Raw genomic sequence first — 27,172 nt, 5'->3', positions numbered from 1 at the left:
CACACCCAGCTTCTCCTCTCCACGCCCAGCTACTCCTCTCCCCAACCAGCTACTCCTATCCACACCCAGATACTCTTCTCCACGCCCAGCTACTCCTCTCCCCAACCAGCTACTCCTCTCCACACCCAGATACTCCTCTCCACATCAGCTACTCCTCTCCACACCCAGATACTCCTCTCCACACCCAGATACTCCTCTCCACATCAGCTACTCCTCTCCATGCCCAGCTACTCCTCTCCCCGCTCAGCTACTCCTCTCCACACCCAGCTACTCCTCCACACCCAGCTACTCCTATCCCTGCTCAGCTACTCCTCTCCATGTTCAGCTACTCCTCTCCCTGCTCAGCTATTCCTCTCTACGCCCAGCGACTCCTCTCCACATTCAACTACTCCCCAGCTTAGGGCCCTCAGCTACCTCCCAGCAGCGCCCAGAAACACCATAAAGAAAAACAAACCCTACGGACCTGAACCGCTTCCTCATGGTGGTGATCCTGCTGAGCGGCAGGTGGTCCAGCGGAGCATTCCCACACCTAAGAGTCGAAAGACACGTTAGCGTAAGCGAAGGCCCGGGCCAGCTATGAATCATACAGGGCCCGGCCGGCGCGGCTCCGCAGCTGAGCATCGGCCTGGGAACCAGGAGGTCAGGGTTCGAATCCCGGTCAGGGCCCGGGCCCGGGTTGTGGGCTTGATCCCCAGGAGGTGGCGTGCAGGAGGCAGCCAATCCATGATCCTCTCTCCTCATGGATGTTTCTCTCCCTCCATCTCTCCCTCTCTCTCTCTCTCTCTCTCTCTCTCTCTCTCTCTCCCTCCCTCCCTTCCACTCTGAGATCAATAATGATAGGTTTAACAATAAGCGAGTCAATTATACCGGGTGGGTGTTTCTCCCTCCCTCTCACCCCACTCCCTCCCTCCCTCTCCTCTTCTCTTCCTCCCTCCCTCCCGCTCTCTCTAAAAACCAACGGAAAAAATATCCTCAGGTGAGGGTTCAACAGAAGATAAAAGAGAAGAGGAAGCACCAAAACCGGTGTGGCTCAGTGGACAGAGCATCGGCCTGCGGACTCAAGGGTCCCAGGTCTGATTCTGGTCAAGGGCATGGACCTTGGTTGCATGCAGGAGGGGGCGTGCAGGAGACAGCTGATAGATGTTTCTCTCTCATCGATGTTTCTGACTCTCTATCCTTTCCTCTCTGTAAAAAAATCAATATATTTTCTTAAAAAATTCAAATGCATAAAAGAAGCTTTAAAACTCTTTAAAAGAGAGAGAGAGAGAGAGAGGGAGAGAGAGAGAGAGAGAAGAGGAAGCCACAGCAGCGAACCCAAGGTGGCCTGTGTGCCTCACCCCCACACCCCCACCCTCCCACCAGCCACGGAGGCGATCCTCCACTGTAGCCACGCCCACCACCCACCAAAAAAATGTCTATCATCACCAGAACCACACCCACCACCCGCCTAAGCCACGCCCACAACTACTGCGGCCACACCCACCACCTGCCAAAAGCCACGCCCACCACTGCAACCACACCCACTGAGGCCACGCCCATAACCACTATGGTCACGCCCACCCCTGCCAAAGCCATGCCCACCACTCCAACCACACACCACCCACTGAGGCCACGCCCACAGTCATCACGGCCACGCCCACCGCCAGCCGAAGTCACGCCCAGCACCACTGCAGCCACGCCCACAGCCCACCCAGACAGACCTCATCCTGCAGATGAAGGAGCGCCTGGAGCCCATGCACATGCGCATGGAGGACTGCTGCCCCTCCTTCTTCACGGTCCCCGTCTTCAGGTCCAGGATCCGGCCTGAGGGGGGGAGAGAAAGAGAGAGAGAGAGAGAGAGGGAGAGAGAGAGAGAGAGAGAGAGAGAGAGAGAGAGCAGGGCGGTGCATCAGCCTTCGCCTCAGCCTGTGGGCCTCGGGGGGTGGGGCAGGGGCAGGGAGCTGGCTGCACCCGCTCTGCAATGAGAACCCACAGGGTCGCGCCCGCCCCTGGTCCCGAGAGTTCCCAGCATCCTTTGCCTGCAAGTTCCCAGCATCCTTTGCCTGCAAGTTCCCAGCATCCTTTGCCTGCAAGTTCCCAGCATCCTTTGCTTGCAAGTTCCCAGCATCCTTTGCCTGCAAGTTCCCAGCATCCTTTGCCTGCAAGTTCCTTTGGCAGGAAGTGCAGGGGGCGGTACACTCTGCACCATCCCAAGGGCCTGTTTTCTTTTTTAAAAGGACTAGAGGCCCGGTGCATGAATTCGTGCACAGGTGGGGTCCCTCGGCCAGGTTGGCGATCAGGCCTCTCACCCAGTCCGGAGCTGGATTGGGGGGGGGGGGCGGGACCGTGGGAGGTTGGCTGCACACTGACCCCCAGGGGGAAGTTCCTGCACTGAGTGTCTGCCCCCTGGTGGTCAGTGCACGTCATAGCAACTGGTCGCCCGGTTGTTCGGTCAACAGCTTGTAATGGTCGCTTAGTGTTTTATATAAAGAGGTATTTCTAGCCCAAACTGGTGTGGCTCCGTGGATAGAGCGTCGGCCTGCAGACTGAAGGGTCCCGGGTCCGATTCCAGTCAAGGGCATGGACCTTGGATGTGGGCTCATCCCCAGTTGAGGTGTGCAGGAGGCAGCTGATGGATGTTTCTCTCTCATCAATGTTTCTAGCTCTCTATCCCTCTCCCTTCCTCTCTGTAAAAAATCAATTAAAACAATATATATATATATATATATATATATATATAAGTGATTTCAGAGAGGACGGAGGAGGGATAGATAGAAATATCTGTAATGAGAGAAAATCATGGATTAGCTGCCTCCTGCACAGCCCACACAAGGGGATCAAGCCCGCAACCTGGGCCTGTGCCCTGAGCTGGAAGTGAACCCGGGACCCTTCAGTCCACAGGCCGACGCTCTATCCACTGAGCCACACCAGCCGGGAACATTGATATGAATTTTTTAAAAATATATATATTTTTTACTGATTTTAGAGAGGAAGAAAGCTAGAAACATCCACGATGACAGAATCACCGACCAACTCGCCTCCCGCACGCCCCAAACTAGGAATGGAGCCGGCACCCCGGGCCTGCGCCCTGACCGAGAATCGAACCCTGACCTCCTGGTTGCGAGGTCGGCGCTCGGCCACGAAGGCTCAGCTCTTTTTGTTTTTATTTTTTGTCGGAGGAGAACCGGACGTTTGTCTTGGATATGAAATCACCCGGGAAGGCTGTGCATTCCTAAGACGCTGGAACACAAATAAAAATCAGGATGCTTCCGTCAAAGCAATCCTGGAGAGAAACGGGAAACGTCGTATCCTGTCGTGTTTTGTTTTGTTCTGTTTTTAAAAAAAAAATAATAAAAAAATGGAGGCAAACCGCCCTGGCCGGTGTGGCTCAGTGGATAGAGCGCCTGCCAAGCAGCGTCTGTGTGTGTGCCCACTCCGGACCCCAGCACAGAGGGGAGGCGCTAACGAGAAGCCAACGAGGCGGGCGGCGAGGAGGGCAGCGGGGGCTGCACAGACTGGGGCGATGACAAGGCCAGGACGGGCAGGTGAGCCCTGGCCCGTGTGGCCTGGTGGTTAGAGCACCAACCTGCGGACCGAAGGGTCCCGGGTTCGATTCCGGTCAGGAGCACGTACCTCGGTGGCAGGCTCCTCCCCGGCCCGGGTCCTGGTTGGACGGAGCGCATGCAGGAGGCAGCCCATCGATGTGTCTCTCTCCCATCCATGTTCCTCTCTGCCTCTCCCTCTCCCTCCCACTCTCTCTAAAAATCAACGGGAAAATATCCTCAATGGAGGATTAACAAAAAAAAAAAAAAAAAAAAGGGGGGGGGGGGGCGGGGGGTGGAGACGGGTGTGGCTCAGTGGATAGAGCGTCGGCCTGCGGACTGAGGGGTCCCGGGTTCGATTCCGGTCAAGGGCATGTATGTACCTTGGTTGCGGGCACATCCCCAGTGGGGGGCGTGCAGGAGGCAGCTGATGGATGTTTCTCTCTCTCATCGATGTTTCTGACTCTCTATCCCTCTCCCTTCCTCTCTGTAAAAAAAAAAAAAAATCAATAAAAACTACATATTTTTAAAATAAAGGGCTGGGGGTGTGTGGGGAGGAAGCCAGGGGGGCACAGAACCCCAACACGGGGGACAGGCCGCGGCCGCCCTCCCGGCCAGACCGCCGAGCCCCCCCAGTCACACACACACACACACACACGCACACACACACCCGCACTCACATTCCAGGCATGACACACAGTCATGCGAGCACCCCGTGTCTGCTGTTCATTAAGAAGCCGCCCCCCCTGGTCCCCCCGCGGCCGGCACCTCTTCGGCTGTCTAATCTGCAGACACCAGCACAAACCCCCGTCCTGTTTAGAATGCCCCGGGGTGTGATTTAAAGACATACATACATTCCTCTGCAGGAATCAAGCTCCAGGAATGCCAGCAATGTGGGCCCCGAGGGATGACTGGTTAGCCTCCCCCCGCTTCCAGCCCCGTCCGACCGTCTGTCCCTCCGGGCGGACACGGGGTTCGAGAAGGCAAGCTGAGGCCATGCCTGCCCTCGCCGCCCTCGCCTGCCAACGTAACAAGAGGATCAAAACTTTGAAAAAGTAGCCGAAACCGGTGTGGCTCAGTGGATAGACTGGCGTCAGGCTGCGGACGGAAGGGTCCCGGGTTCGATTCCGGTCAAGGGCATGGAACTTGGTTGCGGGCACATCCCTGGTGCAGGAGGCAGTTGATGGATGTTTCTCTCTCATTGATGTTTCCGACTCTCTCTCCCTCTCCCTTCCTCTCTGTGAAAAATCAATAAAATATATATTTTTAAAAAGAAGGGGCTTGAAGGATCAGGAATACAGAGGGAGCCCGGCCTGCGTGGCTCCGTGGTTGAGCGTCATCCTATGAACCAGGGGGTCAGGGTTCGATTCCCGGTCAGGGCACAGGCCCGGGTGGCGGGCTCCATCCCCAGTGGGGGGCGTCCAGGAGGCAGCCGGTCCGCGATTCTCTCTCCTCATCTCCGTCTCCCTCTCCCTTCCTCTCTGAAATCAATTTAAAAAAATATTTTTAAAAAATTAGCCTCAGCCAGTGTGGCTCAGTGGATAGAGCATCGGCCCCCAGAACTGAAGGGCCCCGGGTTCGATTCCGGTCGAGGGCACGGACCTCGGCTGCAGGTTCCCTTGGCGCTGGACGGACGGGGTGCGTGCAGGAGGCAGCCATCGATGTGTCTCTCTCCCATCGATGTTTCTCTCCGTCTCTCCCTCTCCCTCCCGCTCTAACAACCCACGGGGGAAAATATCCTCGGATGAACAACAACAAAAATAATCATAACAATAATAGCCGAAACCGGTGTGGCTCAGTGGATAGAGCGTCGGTCTGCGGACGGAAGGGTCCCGGGTTCGATTACAGCCAAGGGCATGGATCTTGGTTGCGGGCACATCCCCAGTGGAGGGTGTGCAAGAGGCAGCTGGTCGATGATTCTCTCTCATCGATGTTTCTAGCTCTCTTTCCCTCTCTCTTCCTCTCTGTAAAAAAATCAATAAAATATATTTTTTTAAATAATAATAATAATAAATAGAAAAGATGGAAAGGTGAGGGAAGGGAAGGCGAGGGCGTGCAGAGACTCAGCGTATGTAAAACCTATAACGATAAAAGCGTCCTATGCTAATTAGACCGGACATCCTTCCCGACAAAGCTGGGGCTGTGAGGGGAGCCTGGGAAATCGGTGCCAGCAGCCGGGGGAAGGAAGGCCTAGCTCTTTCCTTTTAATATATCTTATTGATTTTTCACAGAGAGAGAAAGGAAGAGGGATAGAGAGTCAGAGACATCAATGAGAGAGAATCATCGATCAGCCGCCTCCTGCACACCCCCCACCGGGGATGTGCCCGCAACCAAGGTCCATGTGCCCTTGACCGGAATCGAACCCGGGACCTTCCAGTCCGCCGGCCGATGCTCTACCCACTGAGCCGCACCGGTTTCGGCAGGAAGGCTGCTCTCGCACAGATTTTGTGCACCGAGGCTCTCGTAATAATCCTATCGGGGGGGGGGGGGAGTAATATGCAAATCGACCATCACTCCAACACATCAGATGGCTACCCCCATGTGGACACAAGATGGCCAGCAGGGGAGGGCAGGTGAGAGGGAACCAGGCCTGAAGGGGAGGGCAGTTGGGGGTGACCAGGCCTTCAGGGGAGGGCAGTTAGGAACAACCAGGCTGGCAGTTAGGCATCCATCAGGCTGGCAGGGAAGTGGTTAGGGGGTGATCAGGCTGGCAGGGGAGGGCAGTTAGGAACAACCAGGCTGGCAGGGGAGTGGTTAGGGGGTGATCAGGCTGGCAGGGGAGGGCAGTTAGGGGTGACCAGGCCGGCAGGGGAGGGCAGTTAGGGGTGACCAGGCCTGCAGGGGAGGGCAGTTAGGGTTGACCAGGCCGGCAGGGGAGGGCAGTTAGGGGCAACCAGGCCGGCAGGGGAGGGCAGTTAGGGGCGACCAGGCCGGCAGGGGAGGGCAGTTAGGGGCGACCAGGCCGGCAGGGGAGGGCAGTTAGGGGCGACCAGGCCGGCAGGGGAGGGCAGTTAGGGGCGACCAGGCCGGCAGGGGAGGGCAGTTAGGGGCGACCAGGCCGGCAGGGGAGGGCAGTTAGGGGTGACCAGGCCGGCAGGGGAGGGCAGTTAGGGGTGACCAGGCCGGCAGGGGAGGGCAGTTAGGGGTGACCAGACTGGCAGAGGAGGGAATTTGGGGGGCAAACAGGCTGGCAGGGGAGCAATTAGGCATCCATCAGGCCGGCAGGGGAGTGGTTAGGGGTGATCAGGCTGGCAGGGGAGTGGTTAGGGGTGATCAGGCTGGCAGGGGAGTGGTTAGGGGTGATCAGGCTGGCAGGGGAGTGGTTAGGGGTGGTCAGACTGGCAGGCAGAAGCGGTTAGGGGCCATCAGGAAGGCAGGCAGGCAGGCGAGCAGTTGGGAGCCAGCAGTCCCGGATTGTGAGGGGGATGTCCTGGTGGGATGGGGCCAACCCGGGCAGTCAGACATCCCTCGAGGGGACCCAGATTGGAGAGGGTGCAGGCTGTGCACGAGGCCTAACGATACACAGAAAGGATGAGAGGGCGAGGGAGGGGAGGTCAGCGCGGGCAGAGACTCCGTTCCCGTGAAAAGCCAGCGGCCTGGGGCTCAGAACCCCCCCCCCCCCACACACACACACACACACACACACACTCCGGGGGACACGGCGGGGCAGACAGCGCATCTCAGAGGCGGGGGCGAAGGTGGAGGGCCAGCGGGGAGAGACGGCTCTTAGATGCACACTCGACGCCGCCCGCAATAAACCCTGAGGCCGCGGAGGAGAGAAATCACCCCAGCCATCCATCACCGGGCAGGAGCGAGGAGGGGGACGCGATGAGCAGGGGCTCGCATTCCTGGGATCCGAGCCAGGAGACCCGTCACGGGGACACACACACACACACACACACACACACACACACAAAGGGGACGCGGGAGGGGCGTACACAGCAATAACACACGGACGCCTGTTTCCGACCGAGAGGGGGGTAACCCAGGGGCAGGGCGGGAGGGGGGGGCGGGGTGGTGGTCTTCAGATGTGCCTTCCCTTCAAAGGAATCCAAACAGCAGCCTGGGCCGGTGTGGCCCAGTGGTTAGAGCGCCAGCCAGCCTGCACCCTTGAGGCTCACGGGTTCCATTCCCAGTCGAGGGCACGTAACCTCGGTGGCGGGTTCGATCCCCCCGGCCCTCGTCAGGGCGTAGGTGGGAGGTGGGCCGTGGATGTCTCTCTCACATCGATGTGTTTCTCTCTCTCTCTATCTCCCCCCCCACTCCCCAACACACACTCCTTTTAATATATTTTATTGATTGTTTTAAAGAGAGGAAGGGAGAGGAACGAAGAGTTAGAAACATCGATGAGAGAGAAACATCCATCCGCTGCCTCCTGCACGCCCCCCACTGGGGACGTGCCCACAACCAAGGTCCATGCCCTTGACCGGGAATCGAACCCGGGACCCTTCAGTCCGCAGGCCGACGCTCTACCCACTGAGCCACACTGGTTTCGGCAGCGCACACACACACACACCTTCTATTCTCTTTAGAAATCGGTAAGACCCAGCCGGTGTGGCTCAGTGGTGAGCGTTGACCTAGGAACCAGGAGGCCAGGGTTCGATTCCCGGTCAGGGCACAGGCCCGGGTGGCGGGCTCCATCCACAGTGTGGGGGGCGTGCAGGACGCAGCCGATCCATGATCCTCTCTCATCGTGGATGTTTCTCTCTCTCCCTCTCCCTTCCTCTTTCTGAAATCATGACAATTATATATATTTTTAAAAATCAATGAGGAAAATATCCTCAGGTGAGGATTCAAAGCAACAAAAAAACCAAACAAACAAACAAACAAAAAAAACAGTGGTGAGACCCTAGCCAGTGTGGCTCAGTGGATAGAGCGTCGGCCTGCGGACTGAAGGGTCCCGGGTTCGATTCCGGGCAAGGGCATGGGCCTTGGTTGCGGGCACATCCCCAGTGGGGGGCGTGCAGGAGGCGGCTGATGGATGTTTCTAGCTCTCTCTCCCTCTCCCTTCCTCTCTGTAAAAAAAAAAAAAAAAAAAATCAATAAAATATATTTTTAAAGAGAAAGAAATGTGTGTGTGTATGTGTGTGTGTGTGTGTGTCTCTCTCTCTCTCTCTTTTGTTTGGAGAAACGAAAGGAAACTATTTTAATCTCCCGGGTCCTGCTGAGGTTTTCACAATCCGGCTATTTTTAGCCGACGCCAGCCCCCAGCAGGCCCGTGGCCACGGGAGAATATTCCGGAAACGGATCGCCATCGCAGCCGCAGGAAGCGACGACGACGTGGAGACGTTCGGAAATGTTGGGAAGGTGCTCCTGCTGCCTGCAAACAGCGTGACCCGGTTGTTTCGGGGACTGTGGCCTCTTTCAGATGCGGGGGTGGGGGGGGGACGCAGAGAGGGGGGGGTCTTTGTCTGTTTGCGTCCAGCATCCACAGGAGGAGGGCCGATGGAGGCATCGGAGCTGTGTTTTGCAAAGAGGGAAACGATCACGTTTCCCCCGGCTCGTGGCTGCCCGGAGCTGCGAGCGGCTGACGTGCCTCACGTCCTGTCCCCGTTTCGTGGGGAACTTGCTGGAATCGCTCTCCTGACCTGAGCAGGAGGAGGTGGGGGCTCTTGTGTCGGTAATACGGACGGCCATTCCCAGCCTGGAGGCTGGTCACCCGGGAGGGCCAGGATTGCTTTTATGCCTCAGCTTTTTTAATACACACTGAGCGACCAGGTTAATGTGTATATATATATATTTGCGTAAGAGGCCCGGTGCACGAATTCATGCATGGGTGGGGTCCGGCCAGCCTGGCCAGGGAGGAGGGGACATGGGCGGTGGGCCGGCCTGCCTGCCGGGCAGGCTCCTGGTCGAGGGGACCATGTGCATATGAGCCTTTTATTCTATAGGGTATGCAGTGAGTGGCCAGATGGTTATGGTTCCTGAACGCCTAATAATCTGGCCACTCAGTGTGTGTGTCTGTGTGTGTGTGTGTTAGAGGCCCGGTGCATGCATTCGTGCATGGATGGGGTCCGGCCAGCCTGGCCAGGAGGAGGGGACAGGGGCGGTTGGCCGGTCTGCCTGCCGGTCGAACTCCTGGTCGAGAGGGGACCATGTGCATATGAGCCTTTTATTCTATAGGACAGACACCGAGTGGCCAGATGATTAGGTTCAGAGATCATCATCCTCACCTGGCCGCTCCGTGTATGTTTTTATTGATTTCAGAGAGAAAGGGAGAGCTAGAAACATCAACGCTGAGAGAGAATCATGGATCGGCTGCCTCCAGTATACCCCCACACTGGGCCTGTGCCCTGACCGGGAATCGAACCCTCACCTCCTGGCTCCTAGGTCGATGCTCAATGACTGAGCCACACCGGCCAGGCTAGGGGAGCTCGGTGAGTTGGCGTGTCGTCCCCATACCCCAAGGTTGTGAGTTCGATCCCCAGTCAGGGAACACCCAGGAAGCAGCCAGTGAGTGTGTGGATAAATCTCTCAATCTCTCTCCCTCTCTCTCTCTCTCTCTCTCTCTCTCTCAAATAAAAGAAATAAACAGTGTACACACTTGGGCTTCACCACCACATTGTAGAATTCAGAGACGGAGCTGGAAACCCCATTTCAGTGTTCTTTTTAAAGAAGCACGAACGTTCTGCATTGTGTTAGGGACTCAGCTTTTATCTGTCCAAATTGGCCCTTACACCCTCGCACAAGACGGCCGGCAAGGGAGGGTAGTCAGGGGCGACCAGGCCGGCAGGGGAGGGCAGTTTGGGGCGACTAGACCAGCAGGGGAGGGCAGTTGGGGGTGACCAGGCTGGCAGGGGAGGGCAGTTGGGGGTGACTGGGTTGGCAGGGGAGGACAGTTGGTGGCAACCAGGCTGGCAGGGGAGGGCAGTTGGGGGCAATTGGGCCAGCAGGGGAGCAGTTAGGCGTCGATCAGGCTGGCAGGGGAGTGGTTAGGGGGCTTTCAGGCAGGCAGGGGAGCAGCTGGGAGTCAGCAGTCCCAGATCGTGACGGGGCTGTCCGACATCCCCTCAAGGGGGTCCCAGATTGGAGAGGGTGCAGGCTGGGCTGAGGGACACCCCCCAAAGCGCATGCATTTCGTGCACCGGGGACCTGGTCCTACATAATAAAAGGCTAATATGCAAATCAACCAAACGGCAGAACAACTGAACAACCAATCAAAGAGTGATATGCTAATGACACGCTAAGGCTGCTCACCTGCTCCCTGTGACGTGCACTGACCACCCGAGGGAAGACAGTCAACCGGTCGACCAGTTGCTATGACCTGCACTGACCACCAGGGGGCAGATGCTCTGACCAGTAGGTTAGCTTGCTGCTGGGGGGTCCAGCCAAATTGGGACGGAGTGAGACGGGCCGGACACGCCCTGGAGCCCTCCCACAGTCCCTGCCTGGCTCCATTGTGCACCAGTGGGGTCCCTCAGCCTGGCCTGCGCCCTCTCACAATCTGGGAGCCCTCGGGGGATGTCGGAGAGCCGGCTTCAGCCCGATCCCATTTCAGCCCAACCCCTGCAGGCCACCCTGGGGGACCCCACCCGTGCACAAATTCATGCACCGGGCCGCTAGTCTGACGTAAAAAAAAGAAAAACTAGACTCTCAGGTACATAGGCTGCACACCCTCCAAACCTAGAGGGCTGGACATTTAAAAAAAAAAAAAACATATATATATATATATATATATATATATATATATATATATATATATATATATATATATAGCCGGGACCACTTTAGCTCAGTGGATAGAGCGTCGGCCTGCGGACTGAAAGGTCCCGGGTTCGATTCCGGTCAAGGGCGTGTACCTTGGTTGCGGGCACATCCCAGTAGGGGGTGTGCAAGAGGCAACTGATCGATGACTCTCTCTCATCGATGTTTCTAACTCTCTATCTCTCTCCCTTCCTCTCTGTACAAAATCAATAAAATATATTTTAAAAAAATAAAAAAATAAAAAAAATATATATATACATTTGTATTGATTTCAGAGAGGAAGGGGGAGGGATAGAGAGACAGAAACATCCATGATGAAAGAGAGTCACGGATCGGCTGCCTCCCCCACCCCCCACCCCGGGGGGCGATCAAGCCCACAACCCTGGGCATGAGCCCTTGGACCCTTCAGTCCGCAGGCCGATGCTCTATCCACTGAGCCACACCAGCCAGGGCAACATTTTCAAATATACATATATATATTTTTATTGATGTCAGAGAGGAAGGGAGAGAGAGAGAGAGGGAAACACCAGTGATGAGAGAGAATCACAGATCGGCCGCCTCCTGCACGCCCCCCCACTGGGGATGTGCCCGCAACCAAGGTCCGTGCCCTTGACCGGAATCGAACCCAGGACCCTTGAGTCCGCAGGCCGATGCTCTATTATTCACTGAGCCACACCGGTTTCGGCTTTTCTTTTTTTCTTTCTAAGATATATTTGTATTGATGTCAGAGAGAAAAGGAGAGGGAGAGGGAGAGGGAAAGATCGGCGAGGAGAGAGAATCCTGGATCGGCCGCCTCCTGCACGCCCCACCCTGGGGATGGAGCCCGCCGCCCGGGCCTGTGCCCTGAGCGGGACTCGAACCCGGGTCCTCCTGGGTCGCAGGTCCACGCTCCAGCCCTGAGCCACGCCGGCCGGGCCTACACACTGGATTTGTGCCTCAGACCACAGAAACCCAGGGAGGACGCGATGGCGCTGACTCAGACAAGCATCAGCGTTTCTATTTTTACTCTTTGGACCACGGGGCTCAGTGACCTAATACGGCGAGAAGCTGAGGGCCGGGGAGAGAGGCACCCGCCCCTGGCCTCGGCCCGGAGCCCGCGCCCGGGGACCAGCCATGATGTCAAGCCCGGTTTCCATGAAGGGACATTGGCCATCTTGCCGTGGCTCAGTGGATCGAGCGTCAGCCTGCAGACTGAAGGGTCCTGGGTTCGAGTCCGGGGGGTGGGGGGCGACCGGGAAGTGCCCGCACCATCTCGGCCTCTCCAGCAAGGAGGAGGGATGGCAGGTGGGAGCAGAGCTGCTGGGCCGCCCCCTGGTGGCCGCTCTGAGGAAGTGCAGCCACCTCTGCCTGGACCATGACCCCAGACCATGACCCTGAACCATGACCTTGAGCCGTGACCCTGGACCATGACCCCAGACCACAATCCTGGACCGTGACCCCGGACCATGACCCCAGACCACAATCCTGGACCATGACCCCAGACCACGATCCCAGACCATGACCCCGAACCATGACCTTGAACCATGACCTCGAACTGTGACCGCGGACCATGACCCCAGACCACAATCCTGGATCAACCCACCGGACCACGACCCGGCCCCAGGCTGTGACCCAGGGCCTCTGGCCAGGGCCCTCGGACCGGCCTAGCCCCGCTCCCCCCTCCCCCGGTTCTCCCCCCCCCTCCCCCCGTCCGGGCTGGGCTGGGTCCCGGGTTCGATTCCGGTCAAGGGCATGTGCCTTGGTTGCAGGCACATCTCCAGTGGGGGGCGTGCAGGAGGCAGCTGACCGACGATTCTCTCTCATCGACGTTTCTCACTCTCTATCCCTCTCTCTTCCTCTCTGTGAAAAATCAATAAAAATCTACTTTTTAAAGGAAGGAGGAGAGCCGGCCTTGGCCATGATCCCGACGGTGTCCACGCCCTGCAGCTCAGGAACACAGGCCCCACGTGATCCCGGTTCCACAGACGGAAAGCAGGCAGCCGCCAGGGGGCGGGGCACAGCGAGGCGGGGCCGGGCGGGCGGGGGCGGCAGGGCTGGTGCTTGGAAAGCAAAGTCCCGTCTTCAGAAGGAGGACGGCCTGGAGGCTGAGCGACAGCCCCGGGCCTCCAGCGAGCGCTCACAGAGAGCCACGAGGACAGACACCTCGTCCGCACGGAACAGAAGAGAAATATGCAAATCGACCGCGCCCCCGCGACGCCCACTCCGGCCAATCAGGCGTGCGCATGCAAATGAACCCAACAGAGATGGCGGGCTCGTTTGCATCCGTGGGCACGGAGCGGCCGGGAGGGACATCGTCGATGAGATGGAGACACCCATCCGCTGCCTCCCGCACGCCCCCACCAAGGCCCATGCCCCCGACCGGAATCGAACCCGGGACCCTGCCGTCCGCAGGCCGACGCGCTGTCCACTGAGCCGCACCGGTTTCAGCTGAGGACACGCCTTTATGACGCGGCAGCTGGTCACGGAGCCCGGTCCGCGTCCGGGAGGCGGCCTCACCACGCCCCCGGCTCCGCGACGGCCGTCCTCCCTCCCCCCGAGGCCCCGGGCCACGTCCGTGTCCACACGCCCACCGGCTCCGCCGCCACGGCACCCACAGACACTGCTGTCCTCCCGCTGCCAGGCACACGGGAGCTCCACGGACAGACACACGGACACACACGGACAGACACACGGGAGCTCCACGGACAGACACACGGACACACACACGGGCACACACACGGACAGGCACACGGACAGACACACGGACACACGGACACACACACAGACAGACACACGGGCAGACACACGGGAGCTCCCACAGACAGACACACGGACAGACACACGGACACAGACAGACAGACACACGGGAGCTCCACGGACAGACACACGGACACACACGGACACACACACGGACACACACACGGACAGACACACGGGAGCTCCACGGACAGACACACGGACAGACACACGGACACACACAGACAGACACACGGGAGCTCCACGGACAGACACACGGACACACACACGGACAGACACACAGACAGACACACGGGAGCTCCACGGACAGACACATGGACACACACAGACAGACACACGGGAGCTCCACGGACAGACACACGGACACACACACGGACAGACACACAGACAGACACACGGGAGCTCCACGGACAGACACACGGACACACACACGGACAGACACACAGACAGACACACGGGAGCTCCACGGACAGACACACGGACACACACACGGACAGACACACAGACAGACACACGGACAGACACACGGACACACACACGGACAGACACACGGACACACACACGGACAGACACACGGACACACACACGGACACACACACGGACACACACACGGACAGACACACGGGGAGCTCCCACGGACAGACTCACGGACAGGCACACGGACAGACACACGGACAGACACACGGACAGGCACATGGGGAGCTCCCACGGACAGACACACGGACACACACACGGACAGACACACAGACAGACACACGGGAGCTCCACGGACAGACACACGGACACACACACGGACAGACACACGGACAGACACACGGGAGCTCCCACAGACAGACACACGGACAGACACGGACAGACACACGGACAGTCACACGGACAGACCCACGGACAGACACACAGACAGACACACGGACACACACGGGAAGCTCCCACGGACAGACACACGGACACACACGGACAGACACACGGACAGACACACGGACACACACAGACACACACGGGGAGCTCCCACGGACAGCAGTGCCCGCCGGGCCCTGGGAGCCGCGGGGCTGAGCTCTCGGCCCCCGGAACCCACATCCTGTGGCCGGTGCGGCCCGCGGGGCGCGAGCCAGCAGCTCCTGGGGAGCCGGCTTCCCCTCGCTCCCTCCCCGTCCCACGCCCTCGGCCATGACCTTCCCCGGGGCAGCCCAGGGCGCCTCTCGTCTGCCTCGTGGATTCGCGCATTTATTTTAAAGGCCCTGGCTGGGGTGGCCCAGTGGGTGGCGCGCCGGCCCGCGGACCGAGGGTCTCGGGTCCGAGCCCGGCGAGTCTCCGGCACCAACAAAAACATCTGCTTACGGGCCCCAACGGCGACCTTCCTCTCCGGCGCCTGAGGCTTGGGCGTCCACACGCACAGTCACGCACGGTCACGCACAGTCACGCACAGTCACGCACAGTCACGCACGGTCACGCACGGTCACGCACAGTCACGCACAGTCACGCACAGGGGATCACGCACAGTCACGCACGGGGGGCGCACACCTCACTACGGAGCCCGCAGCCACAGCGCCTCCTGGTGGCACCCGCCTCTGATTGCAGGCAAAGAACGAGGGAGGAGAGCGTGATCCGTCCTGTATAGTAAAAGCCTAATGTGCAGAGTGCCCGGTCGTCCATCCAACCAATCAAAGCGCAACATGCTAATGAGACAGATGCTAAGGCCGCTCAACCGCTCGCTATGACGTGCACTGACCACCGGGGGGCAGGCAGGCAACCGGTCGCCCAGTCGCTATGACGTGCACTGGCCACCGGGGGGCAGGCAGGCAACCGGTCGCCCAGTCGCTATGACACACACTGACCACCAGAGGGCAGACACTCTGACCCGTAGGTTAGCTTGCTGCTGGGCTCCAGCTGATCGGGACTGAGCGAGATGAGCCAGACACGCCCTGGAGCCCTCCCGCGGTCCCTCTCCGGCTGGCCAGCCTCCTGCCTCCCTCCCCGGCCCCGATCCTGCACCGGTGGGGTCCCTCGGCCTGGCCTGCACCCTCTCGCCATCCGGGACCCCTCGGGGGGGGAGGGGGGATATCGGAGAACCGGTTTCGGCCCCATCCCACAGGCCAGGCCGAGGGACCCCACACAGGTGCACGAATTCATGCACCGTGCCTCTAATTAAACATGAGTGAGGCCGAGACCAGTGTGGCTCAGTGGACAGAGCATCAGCCTGAGGACTGAAGGGTCCCGGGTTCGATTCCGGTCGAGGGCATGGACCTTGGTTGCGGGCACATCCCCAGTGGGGGGTGTGCAGGAGGCAGCTGGTCAGTGTTTCTCTCTCATCGATGTTTCTAGCTCTCTGTCCCTCTCCCTTCCTCTCTGTAAAAAATCAATAAAATATATATATTTTTTAAATGAGTGAAAATGTTTGCAACACGCTAGGATCCACGCGCACAAGCCAGTCCAATACACACCCCCACACACACCCCTTCCCCAGTTGCCTCTCCCCTGAAGCTTCGTAAGCGTTTCTTTCTTTAAAAATAAATATATATGTATTATAGATTTTCCACAGAGAGGAAGGAAGAGGAATAGAGAGCTAGAAATTTCTTCCGAAATCGGCTGCCTCCTGCACGCCCCCTACTGGGGATGGACCCTGCAACCCGGGCCTGTGCCCGGACTGGGAACCGAATCGTAACCTCCTGGTTCATAGGTCGATGCGCAACCACTGAGCCACACTGGCCGAGCCCTGTGGAAGCATTTAAGCCCAGAGCTAGAAATTCCTTCTGTCGATGAGAGAGAAACATCGATCAGCTGCCTCCTGCACGCCCCCCACCGGGGATGTGCCCCCAACCAACGTCCATGCCCCTGACCGGAATCGAACCCGGGACCCTTCAGTCCGTAGCTGACGCTCTATCCACTGAGCCACCCCGGTTTTGGCTCTTTTTAGTATTTTTTAAAAATATATATGTTATTGATTTTTTTTTTTTTTTTTTTACAGAGAAGGGAGAGGGACAGAGAGCTAGAAACATCGATGAGAGAGAAACATCGATCAGCTGCCTCCTGCACACCCCCCACTGGGGATGTGCCCGCAACTAAGGTCCATGCCCTTGACCGGAATCGAACCCGGGACCCTTCAGTCCGTAGCTGACGCTCTATCCACTGAGCCACACCGGTTTTGGCTCTTTTTTAGTATTTTTAAAAGATATATATTTTATTGATTTTTCACAGAGAGGAAGAGAGAGGGACAGAGAGCTAGAAACATCGATGAGAGAGAAACATCGACCAGCTGCCTCCTGCACGCCCCCCACCGGGGATGTGCCCGCAACCAACGTCCATGCCCCTGACCGGAATCGAACCCGGGACCCCTCCGTCCGCAGGCCGACGCTCCATCCACTGAGCCACCCGGTTCCGGCCATGGGCCGATTCCTGAAAGGAGCCGGAGTGGAGGGTCCCGGGGTCCCGCGGGGGGACGGGGGCCGGGGGAGCCGCGGACGGGGTCGGGGGGGGGGGCCCACCCACCGGTCATGGAGTTCTCCGAGGTGCACAGCTGCTCCCGCAGCTTCTCCACGTCGTCGGGGTGCGCCTGCTCGTACAGGGTGCTGCCGAACCACTCGGACTGCGGCTGGTTCAGCACCGGCGTCACCGAGTCCGACACGTAGATCACCCGGCCCGTCTCCGCTGCCACCACGAACAGGAACCCGTCGGCCGCCTCCAGGATGAGGTGCTTCAGCTCCTGGGGGATCGGGGGCGCCCGGTCAGGGGAGAGCAGGCCCCACGTCCCGCCCCACCCCGCCCCACCCGCCCCAACTCCGTTTTTCCCTTTTCTTTCTTTCTTTCTTCTTCTTCTTCTTTTTTTTTAAATATATTTTATTGATTGTTCACAGAGAGGGAAGAGAGAGGAATAGAGAGTTAGAAACATCGATGAGAGACAGTCATCCATCAGCTGCCTCTTGCACACCCCCCACCGGGGATGTGCCCGCAACCAAGGTCCATGCCCTTGCCCGGAATCGAACCCGGGACCTCTCAGTCCGCAGGCCGACGCTCTATCCGCTGAGCCAAACCGGTCCCAGCTATTTTATTGATTTTGTACAGAGAGGAAGGGAGAGGGATAGAGAGTCAGAAACATCGATGAGAGATAAACATCGACCAGCTGCCTCCTGCACACCCCCCACCGGGGATGTGCCCACAACCAAGGAACATGCCCTCGACCAGAATCGAACCTGGGACCTTTCAGTCCCCAAGCCGATGCTCTATCCACTGAGCCACACCGGTTTCAGCTCTTTTCTTTCTTTTTCATGCATCCGTATGGATGTCAGAGAGGAAGGGAGAGGGGGGGAGAGAGAGAGAGAGAGAGAGAGAGAGAGAGAGAGAAACATCCATGATGAGAGGGAATCATGGATCGGCTGCCTCCTGCACGCCCCCTACTGGAGACTGAGCCCACAACCCAGGCCTGTGCCCTGATTGGAATGGAATCCAGGAGCCCTTCAGTCTGCAGGCTGATGCTCTATCCACTGAGCCACCCAGCCATGGCTCCCTCCATCCTTACCATGGTTTCCCCCGAGTGCCGTTTCTGCCTAATCCCATCCTAAAAACCCAAAGTTTCACTCCCAGATCCTCAAGGCGTCCTTCATCTTATTTTTGAAAACTGACTTAAAAAAGAGGAGGTTAGGTAGGCCAGTGGTCGGCAAACTCATTCGTCCACAGAGCCAAATATCCACAGCACAACGACGGAACTTTCTCTGGAGAGCCACGTTCTTTAAACTTAAACTTCTCCTAACGCCACGTCTTCAACACAGACTCGCCCAGGCCGTGGTGTTCTGTGGAAGAGCCGCCCTCCTCGGGAGCCACGGATTGCCAACCTCTGCCCTGGTTCACAGTGGTCGATGCCCAACCGCGGAGCCGTGCCTGCCTGGCCAATTTGGTTTTCTTACTGGCAACCTCCAGCATCTTCTCAGAATTTTGTGATATCCACCTAGTTTTTTGAAACTTCGATAATTTTTTAAAGAATTCATTTTGGGTTTGTTTTGTGGTGTTTTTTGTTTTTGCCGAAACCGGTGTGGCTCAGTGGGCAGAGCGTCGGCCTGCTGGACGGAAGGGTCCCGGGTTCGATTCCGGTCAAGGGCATGGACCTGAGTTGCGGGCACATCCCCAGTAGGAGGTGTGCAGGAGGCAGCTGATCGACGTTTCTCTCTCATCGATGGTTCTAGCTCTCTATCCCTCTCCCTTTCTCTCTGTGAGAAATCAAGAAAATATATCTTAAAAATATTGGCCGAAACCGGTTTGGCCTATCAATGGATAGAGTGTCGGCCTGCGGACTGAAGGGTCCCGGGTTCGATTCCCGGTCAAGGGCATGGACCTGAGTTGCGGGCACATCCCCAGTAGGAGGTGTGCAGGAGGCAGCTGATCGATGACTCTCTCTCATCGATGTTTCTGACTCTCTATCTCTCTCCCTTCCTCACTGTACAAAATCAATAAAAATATATTTTTTAAAAAATAAAAATAAAAATATATTTGTACTAGAGGCCCGGTGCACAAAATTCATGCATGGGGGGGGGGACCCCTCAGGGATATCCGACTGCTGGTGTAGGCCCAATCCTGGGGATAGAGTGTAAACCTGCAGCCGGACATCCCTCTCACAATCCGGAACCACTGGCTCCTAACTGCTCACCTGCCTGCCTGCCTGCCTGATCACCCCTAACTGTCCCCCCCAATCAGCCTGGTCGCCCCCAACTGCCAACACCTCCCCCCCCAGGGCCTGCTGCATGGTTGTTACTGTTACTGTGTCCTGGATAATTTGCCTGTTCCTCGATGATTCGTATAGATTGATTGCAGAGAGGAAGGGAGGGAGGGGGAGAGAGAGGAACGTCCATGATGAGAGAGCATCACAGATCAGATGCCTCCTGCACGCCCCCCACTGTGGATGGAGCCCGCCACCCGGGCCTGTGCCCTTGACCTGGAACTGAACCCTGACCTCCTGCTTCCTAGATCAACACTCAACCACTGAGCCTCGACGGCCGGGCCAAGATCATCTTGTGTAGCCGAAACCGGTGTGGCTCAGTGGATAGAGCGTCGGCCTGCGGACCGAAAGGTCCCGGGTTCGATTCCGGGAAAGGGCGTGTACCTTGGTTGCGGGCACATCCCCAATAGGGGGTGTGCAGAAGGCAGCTGATCGACGTTTCTCTCTCGTCGATGGTTCTAGCTCTCTATCCCTCTCCCTTTCTCTCTGTAAAAAAATCAATAAAATACATTTTTTTAGAGAGAGAGAGAGCGCATCCTGGATCAGCCGGGATGGAGCCCGCAACCCGGGCCTGTGCCCTTGACTGGGAATCGAACCGTGGCCTCCTGGCTCCTAGGTCGACCCTCAATCATCGAACAACACCAGCCGGACCGAGACCACACCTTGTGTAGGACTCTCTCCACCTCAGATGCAGGGCCCGCTGCCCAGCGTCGGTCCCCAGGGACTGGAACCCGTGGCTCAGCTGGGCAGGGGCCTGAGGGGCTTCCTGAGGGTGCCTGGGCCCGTGACGGGGCCGGACTCCCACACCCCCGCCTGGGTGCCCCGGGCGGAAGCGGGCTTGGGAGGAGATGGTTACCGGGTCCGTCCCGGACGCCGACAGAACCCACAGGATGGGGTCAGCATCTTCATTCCCAGCTGCGGGCACCCCCGCCAGGAAGGACGGGGGAGGCGCCCGGGGCGCCTGGGAAAGGAGACTTCCCACTGCCACGGCGGGGGGGGGGGGCTGGGCTCACCCACCATCCAGGCACCCGGCCCAGCCCGCCTGCTGCCGCCCGTGGGAAGGTCTCGGGGACAGAGCCTCACGCTCAGACGCCCCCCTCCCCTCTCCTCCTCTCCATTCCCGTCTCCCGGGCCAGCGCCCAGGACCACGGGCCCCGCCTGCACGGGATTCTGAACTGCCTCTGACCCCGGCCGGTGTGGCTCAGTGGGTAGAGCGTCAGCCTGCAGACTGAAGGGTCCCGGGTTCGATTCCGGTCAAGGCCACAGGAAGGGGTTGCGGGATCCATCCCCAGTGGGGGGGCGTGCAGGAGGCAGCCGATCCATGATGCTCTCTCATCGTGGACGTTTCTCTCTCTCTCTTCCTCTCTCTCTCTCTCTGACATCCGTATAATTTTTTATTTTTTTAAAGGCCCAGAGGAGCTGAAATCGGTGTGGCTCAGTGGATAGAGCATCAGCCTGCGGACTGAAGGGTCCCGGGTTCGATTCCCGGTCAAGGGCATGGACCTTGGTTGTGGGCACATCCCCAGTAGGGGGCGTGCAGGAGGCAGCTGATCGATGACTCTCTCTCATTGATGTTTCTTACTCTCTATCCCTCTCCCTTCCTCTCTGTAAAAAAAATCAATAAAATATATATTTAGATAAATAAATAAAAAGGCCCAGAGGAGCCCTGCAGAGGACCCCAGCTGGACCCCCGGCCCCTGAAGGGACTGTCCGGGTGCAGAGCGAGGACGGAGGGAGCCCAGCCCGGGACCCGCAGGCGGCCACCTGCTCGGTGAGGAAGGAGGGCTTGTAGGCGCCGTCGGTGGACTTGTTGCCGGTGCCGCGCATGGACTTCATGTGGGACACGGCCATGCGCAGGATGGTCAGCTTGTCCGGCTTGCGAGCCAGCGCGCTGCAGGTGGGCACCATGTCCGACAGCTCCGTGATGTACTGCGTCATCTTGTTCCGCCGCCGCCGCTCGATCTCACTGTGGTTCTCTCTTCCCAGCAGGAAGCAGGCGCGGGGCGGGGGAGAGAGAAGCGTCAGACCGGGCGCGGTTGCCAGGCAACAGGGGGGAGAAGCATCAGACCTGGCGCGGTTGCCAGGCAACAGGAGGGAGAAGCATCAGACCTGGTGCGGTTGCCAGGCAACAGGATGAAGGGAAAAGCTTCAGATGGGGCGCAGTTGCCAGGCAACAGGATGGAGGGAGAAGCATCAGACCTGGCATGGTTGCTAGGCAACAGGAGGGAGGGAGAAGCATCAGACCTGGGCGGTTGCCAGGCAACAGGAGGGAGGGAGAAGCTTCAGACCTCGCGTGGTTGCCAGGCAATAGGAGGGAGTAAGAAGTATCAGACCTGGCGTAGTTGCCAGGCAACAGGAGGGAGGGAGAAGCTTCAGACCTGACGTGGTTGCCAGGCAACAGGAGACACTGCGGAGGGACCGGGCAGCGGAGATGGTCCCTGAACACTCACTGGGCACAGTAGCTCCTCGACGCCCGAGAGCTTTGTAGGGGCTTTTGGGGGGCACAGGTCCCCGATGCCCCAGCGAGCTTTGTGGGGGTCCCTGGGGGGAAGGGTTGCCAGGCAACAGGAGGCTCATCTAAATACCCTGAAATCCTGTCATGTGGCCACGAACCTAGGGACTTTACAGGAGCTTGAAGCATTCAGACACTGTCCCCGCAGCCGGTGTGGCTCAGGGGCTTAGCATCGACCTAGGAACCCGGAGGTCACGGGTTCGATTCCCGGTCAGGGCACACGCGATTGTGGGCGGGCTTGATCCCCATTGTGAGGCATGTAGGAGGCAGCTGATCCATGATTCTCTCCCACCATGGATCTCTCTCTCTCCTGTCCTCTCTGAAATCAATTTAAAAAAATAAAAAATTCCCCGAAACCGGTGTGGCTCAGTGGATAGAGCGTCGGTCTGCAGATGGAAGGGTCCCAGGTTCGATTCCGGTCAAGGGCATGGACCTTGGTTGCGGGCACATCCCCAGTAGGGGGTGTGCAGGAGGCAGCCGATGGATGATTCTCTCATCCAGGTTTCTAACTCTATCCCTCTCTCTTCCTCTCTGTAAAAAATCAATAAAATATATTTTTAAAATAATAATAAAAAAATAAAAATTAGAATCTTCAGGGGAGTGTTAACAACAGAAAAACCCCTTGAACGTGGACAGTCCCTGCTTCAGAAAAGCCCCCAGAGCCAAGACCGGTTTGGCTCAGTGGATAGAGCATCGGCTTGGGGACTGAAGGGTCCCAGGTTCGATTCCGGTCAAGGGCATGTACCTTGGTTGCGGGCACATCCCCATTGGGGGGTGTGCAAGAGGCAGCTGATCGATGACTCTCTCTCATCGATGTTTCTAGCTCTCTATCCTTCTCCCTTCCTCTCTGTACAAAATCAATAAAATATATTTTAAAAAAAGAAAAGAAAAAAAAAAAAGCCCCCAGAGGGGCTGGTGTGTCACTGAGCGTCCGGGTGGGGACGGGGCGGCTGCTGCCCACTTCCTGTCGGGGCCCTGGGATGGGGGCACGTGGGGGCCAGCCAGGGGCAGAGGCTCCCTCGGGGTCAGGGTCGGGGTCGGGGTCGGGGTCAGCCAGGGGCAGAGGCTCCATCGGGGTCAGGGTCAGGGGTCAGGGGCCAGCCAGGGGCAGAGGCTCCCTCGGGGTTGAGGTCAGGGGTCAGGGGTCAGCCAGGGGCAGAGGCTCCCTCGGGGTCGGGGTCGGGGTCGGGGGTCAGCCAGGGGCAGAGGCTCCCTCGGGGTCGGGGTCGGGGGTCAGCCAGGGGCAGAGGCTCCCTCGGGTCGGGGTCGGGGTCGGGGGTCAGCCAGGGGCAGAGGCTCCCTCGGGGTCGGGGTCGGTGTCGGGGGTCAGCCAGGGGCAGAGGCTCCCTCGGGGTCGGGGTCGGGGTCAGGGGTCGGGGTCGGGGGTCAGGGGTCAGGGTCGGGGGTCAGGGGTCGGGGGCCGGGGCCGGGGTCGGGCGCACAGGAGGCGGGGCCCAGGCCCTCTCTCCGCGGACGCCCCTCCCCCCGCCCCGCCCGCTCTGACGACACACGTGTCTAAGGAGGCCGGTTCGGTCCGGCGCCCGGGGGCTGGCGGCCGCGGACACTCACCTGGAGAACTTGCTGGGGCCCTCGCCGTCCTCGTCGTCAAAGTCCATCCTGAAAGGCCAGAGGTCACGGGAGAGCAAGGTCAATGTGTGCAAGGTCACGGGTGAGCCAGGTCATGGTGAGCAAGGTCAATGTGAGCAAGGTCAAAGGTGAGCAAGGTCAAGGTGAGCAAGGTCACAGGCGAGCAAGGTCACAGGCGAGCAAGGTCACATGGGCACAAGGTCACGGGTGCCCATGGTCACAGGTGAGCAAGGTCATGGGTTCCCAGAGTCATGGGTGAGCATGTTCACATGTGCGCAAGGTCACGGGAGAGCCAGGTCACGGGTGGAGAACCGGGCTCTCTCCCTGACCCTCACACAGGTTCCAGACAAGAAAAGGTCAAACGAAAGGTCACGCAAGGCAGGGCCCTCTCCCAGCCTGGCTGCCAGTCACCACTGGGTCCCGCACAGCCCAGCCGTGGAGCCGCAGCGCCACCTGGTGTCCATCCCGGGAACTGTCACTCACATTTCAGGGTTGGGGGGGGGGATGGAATTCTCAAAACTCCTAAAAGGATCTGAGGGCCAGCACTGGGGCCAAAGCTCAGGCGGGTGTGGGAGGCAGAGTTACCTTTAAAATGCCTTTGAGCTCTCCCTGGCCGGCGTGGCTCAGTGGAGAGGGCGCCGGCCTGCAGGCCAAAGGGTCCCGGGTTCGATTCCGGTCAAGGGCACAGGGCTCCATCCGCAGTGGGGGGCGTGCAGGAGGCAGCCGATCCATGATTCTCTCTCATCATAGATGTTTCTCTCTCTCCCTCTTTCTTCCTCACGGAAATCAATGAGAAATATTTTTTAAAAACATAAAATGAAATAAAGTGGCCCTGCAGTTGGCCAGCCTGCCTGCTGGCTGAACTCCTGGTTGAGGGGACAATTTGCATATTAGCCTTTTTTTAAAAAATATATATATATTGTTGATTTTTTTTTTTTTACAGAGAGGAAGAGAGAGGGACAGAGAGTTTAGAAGCATCGATGAGAGAGAATCATCGACCAGCCGCCTCCTCCACAGCCTCCTACTGGGGATGTGCCCGCAACCAAGGTCCATGCCCTTGACCAGGAATCGGACCCAGGACCCTTCAGTCTGCAGGTAGCTGCTCTATCCTTTGAGCCAAACCGGTTTCGGCTTGCCTGTTAGCCTTTTATTCTACAGGATAGACACGGAGTGGCCAGATGATCATGCAGTTCAGAGATCATCGTCACCTGGCCACTCCGTGGATGCTTTTCAGAGAAAAGATGAGACAGGGAGAGAGAGAAACATCCACGATGAGAGAAAATCATGGACTGGCTGCCTCCTGCACGCCCCCCACTGGGGATGGAGCCCGCCACCCGGGCCTGTGTCCTAACCGGGAATCGAACCCGGGACCTCCCAGTTCGGAGGTCAAGGCTCAGCCACGGAGCCAGCCAGCAAAGACTCCTGCTGCCGAGCGGCTGGAGCCCAGGGTGACGGGGTGGGAGGGAGAGGAGTGGACAGCTCACAGGTGAGCCAGCATGCAGGGAGCCGGGTGCCCGGACTCGGGGGGCAGGGGGGGGGAAGAGGGGGTGCTTACCCGGATCGCCGCTTCCCTCCGCGCGCGGGCACGGTCCCCGCCATCCGCACCTGCCCGGCGGCCGCCATGGGCGCCACTGGCAGCGTCACCGATCCCGGCAGGTCCGAGGCCATCTCTGCAAAGCAGCGAAGAGACAAGACGCCCTGTCAGTGCCAGGAGAGCAAGAGGGGGGCCTCAGGGGGCTCAGCCTCAGGTCCCTGCTGATCGGTCCTTACAGCAGCAGAGCATTAGCATCACAGCATGACAGCCATACGTCTATTAATTAGCCTTTGATTATGATGATCCTTTAGCCCTGGCTGGTGTTGCTCAGTGGGTAGAGCATCGGCCAGCAGACAGAAGGGTCCCGGGTTTGATTCCCAGTCAAGGCTCACAGGCCCGGGTTGTGGGCTCCAACCCCAGTGGGGGGCGTGCAGGAGGCAGCCGATCCATGATTCCCTCTCATCATGGATGTTTCTCTCTCTCCCTCTTCCTTCCTCTCTGAAATCAATACAAATATTTGGGGGGTGGGGGTGGGGAATATAGCCGAAACTTGTTTGGCTCAGTGGATAGAGCATCGGTCTGCGAACTGAAAGGTCCCGGGTTCGATTCCGGTCAAGGGCTTGTGGGCACATACCCAGTGGGGGGGTGTGCAGGAGGCAGCTGATGGATGTTTCTCTCTCATCAACGTTTCTAGCTCTCTACCCCTCTCCCTTCCTCTCTGTAAAAAAAAATAATAATAATAAAATATATTTAAAAAAAGAAAAGACTCCATCTTTAAAAAAAACATTAAATATATATATATATATATATTTACAGAGAGAGAGAGAGAGAGAGAGAGAGAGAGAGAGAGAGAGAGGGAGGGAGGGAGGAGAGGGAGAGAAAGAGAGGGGGGATTAAAAATGGCGACAGAGAAAGCAGGTGCTGCACGGCATGCTCCGGGAACAAACTGGAATGACAACTAAAACCCAGAAGAACGTCCTCCGTCACCAACGGAAACTCGCAGGAGAGACGCCCGATACCAAGGACCCGGAGTGGAGTCCCCACAGAGACCGGCTCACTTCGTACATCGCGTAGAAATAAACACATAAAATAAATGAGTCTAAAGAAGGAAAGGATCAGAGCATTGGGATATATATACAGTATATGATATATATATAAAATACACGGAGTGGCCAGATGATGGTGATCTCTGAACTCGCAATCTGGCCACTCCGGGTGTGTCCTATAGAATAAAAGGCTCATATGCACATGGTCCCCTCGACCGGGAGTCCAACCGGCAGGCAGGCCGGCCAACCGCCCACGTCCCCTCCCCCTGGCCAGGCTGGCCGGACCCCACCCATGCACAAATGCATGCACCGGGCCTCTAACACACACACACACACACACACACACACACACACACACACTGTGTTTCCCCCAAAATAAGACATCCTCCGGAAATAAGACCTACTTACAGGTTTCCTTCTGAGTGAAATATAAGGCATCCCCCCAAAAATAAGGCCCCCCCCCAGGCCAAACATGAGAGATGTGGTCCACTGATTCTGAAAGAAATGGAGTCACAAGAAATTCACCAGGAAACTCAGGAATTGGATTGTTAGGATGACGTTCCAGAAGATGATGACACGATTGTCATTGAATAAATGCGTAAATTCTTGATACTGTAGGATTCACAGTGTGTCTGGTTTGTGTTGACAACGACCGTACTACCGTACCGTATACAGGGAATACGTTTCCTTTATTTTCATTTAACAATAAATGTGCGCCGTATTCTTCTTCATGGAAAAATAAGACACCCCTGAAAATAAGACCTAGCGCATCTTAGGGAGCAAAAATTAATAGAAGACACTGTCTTATTTTCGGGGAAACAGGGTACA

General features: G+C 57.9%; 1 protein-coding gene across 2 annotated transcripts in view; it reads right to left on the bottom strand.

Annotated features, from left to right (window-relative positions):
* Positions 1 to 25,471, bottom strand: part of ARNT2 (aryl hydrocarbon receptor nuclear translocator 2) — a 48,324-nt gene extending 22,853 nt beyond the window's left edge. Inside the window, exons 1-6 of one of the 2 annotated variants that reach the window (XM_045581611.1) lie at positions 25,320 to 25,471; positions 23,747 to 23,794; positions 21,430 to 21,643; positions 17,448 to 17,661; positions 1,701 to 1,803; positions 464 to 529 (exon numbers count right to left, since the gene is read on the bottom strand). In XM_045581611.1, the coding sequence (XP_045437567.1) occupies positions 464 to 529; positions 1,701 to 1,803; positions 17,448 to 17,661; positions 21,430 to 21,643; positions 23,747 to 23,794; positions 25,320 to 25,432 (758 nt within the window). In that variant the 5' untranslated portion in view covers positions 25,433 to 25,471. The remainder of the gene's footprint in view (positions 1 to 463; positions 530 to 1,700; positions 1,804 to 17,447; positions 17,662 to 21,429; positions 21,644 to 23,746; positions 23,795 to 25,319) is intronic. The other variant, XM_045581612.1, reaches the window with a different exon arrangement.
* Between the last annotated feature and the right edge of the window lie 1,701 nt (positions 25,472 to 27,172).

Source organism: Pipistrellus kuhlii, unplaced genomic scaffold (assembly GCF_014108245.1).
Source record: "Pipistrellus kuhlii isolate mPipKuh1 unplaced genomic scaffold, mPipKuh1.p scaffold_m20_p_143, whole genome shotgun sequence".
Lineage (NCBI taxonomy): Eukaryota > Metazoa > Chordata > Mammalia > Chiroptera > Vespertilionidae > Pipistrellus > Pipistrellus kuhlii.
This window is presented reverse-complemented; position numbering and strand designations above follow the sequence as displayed.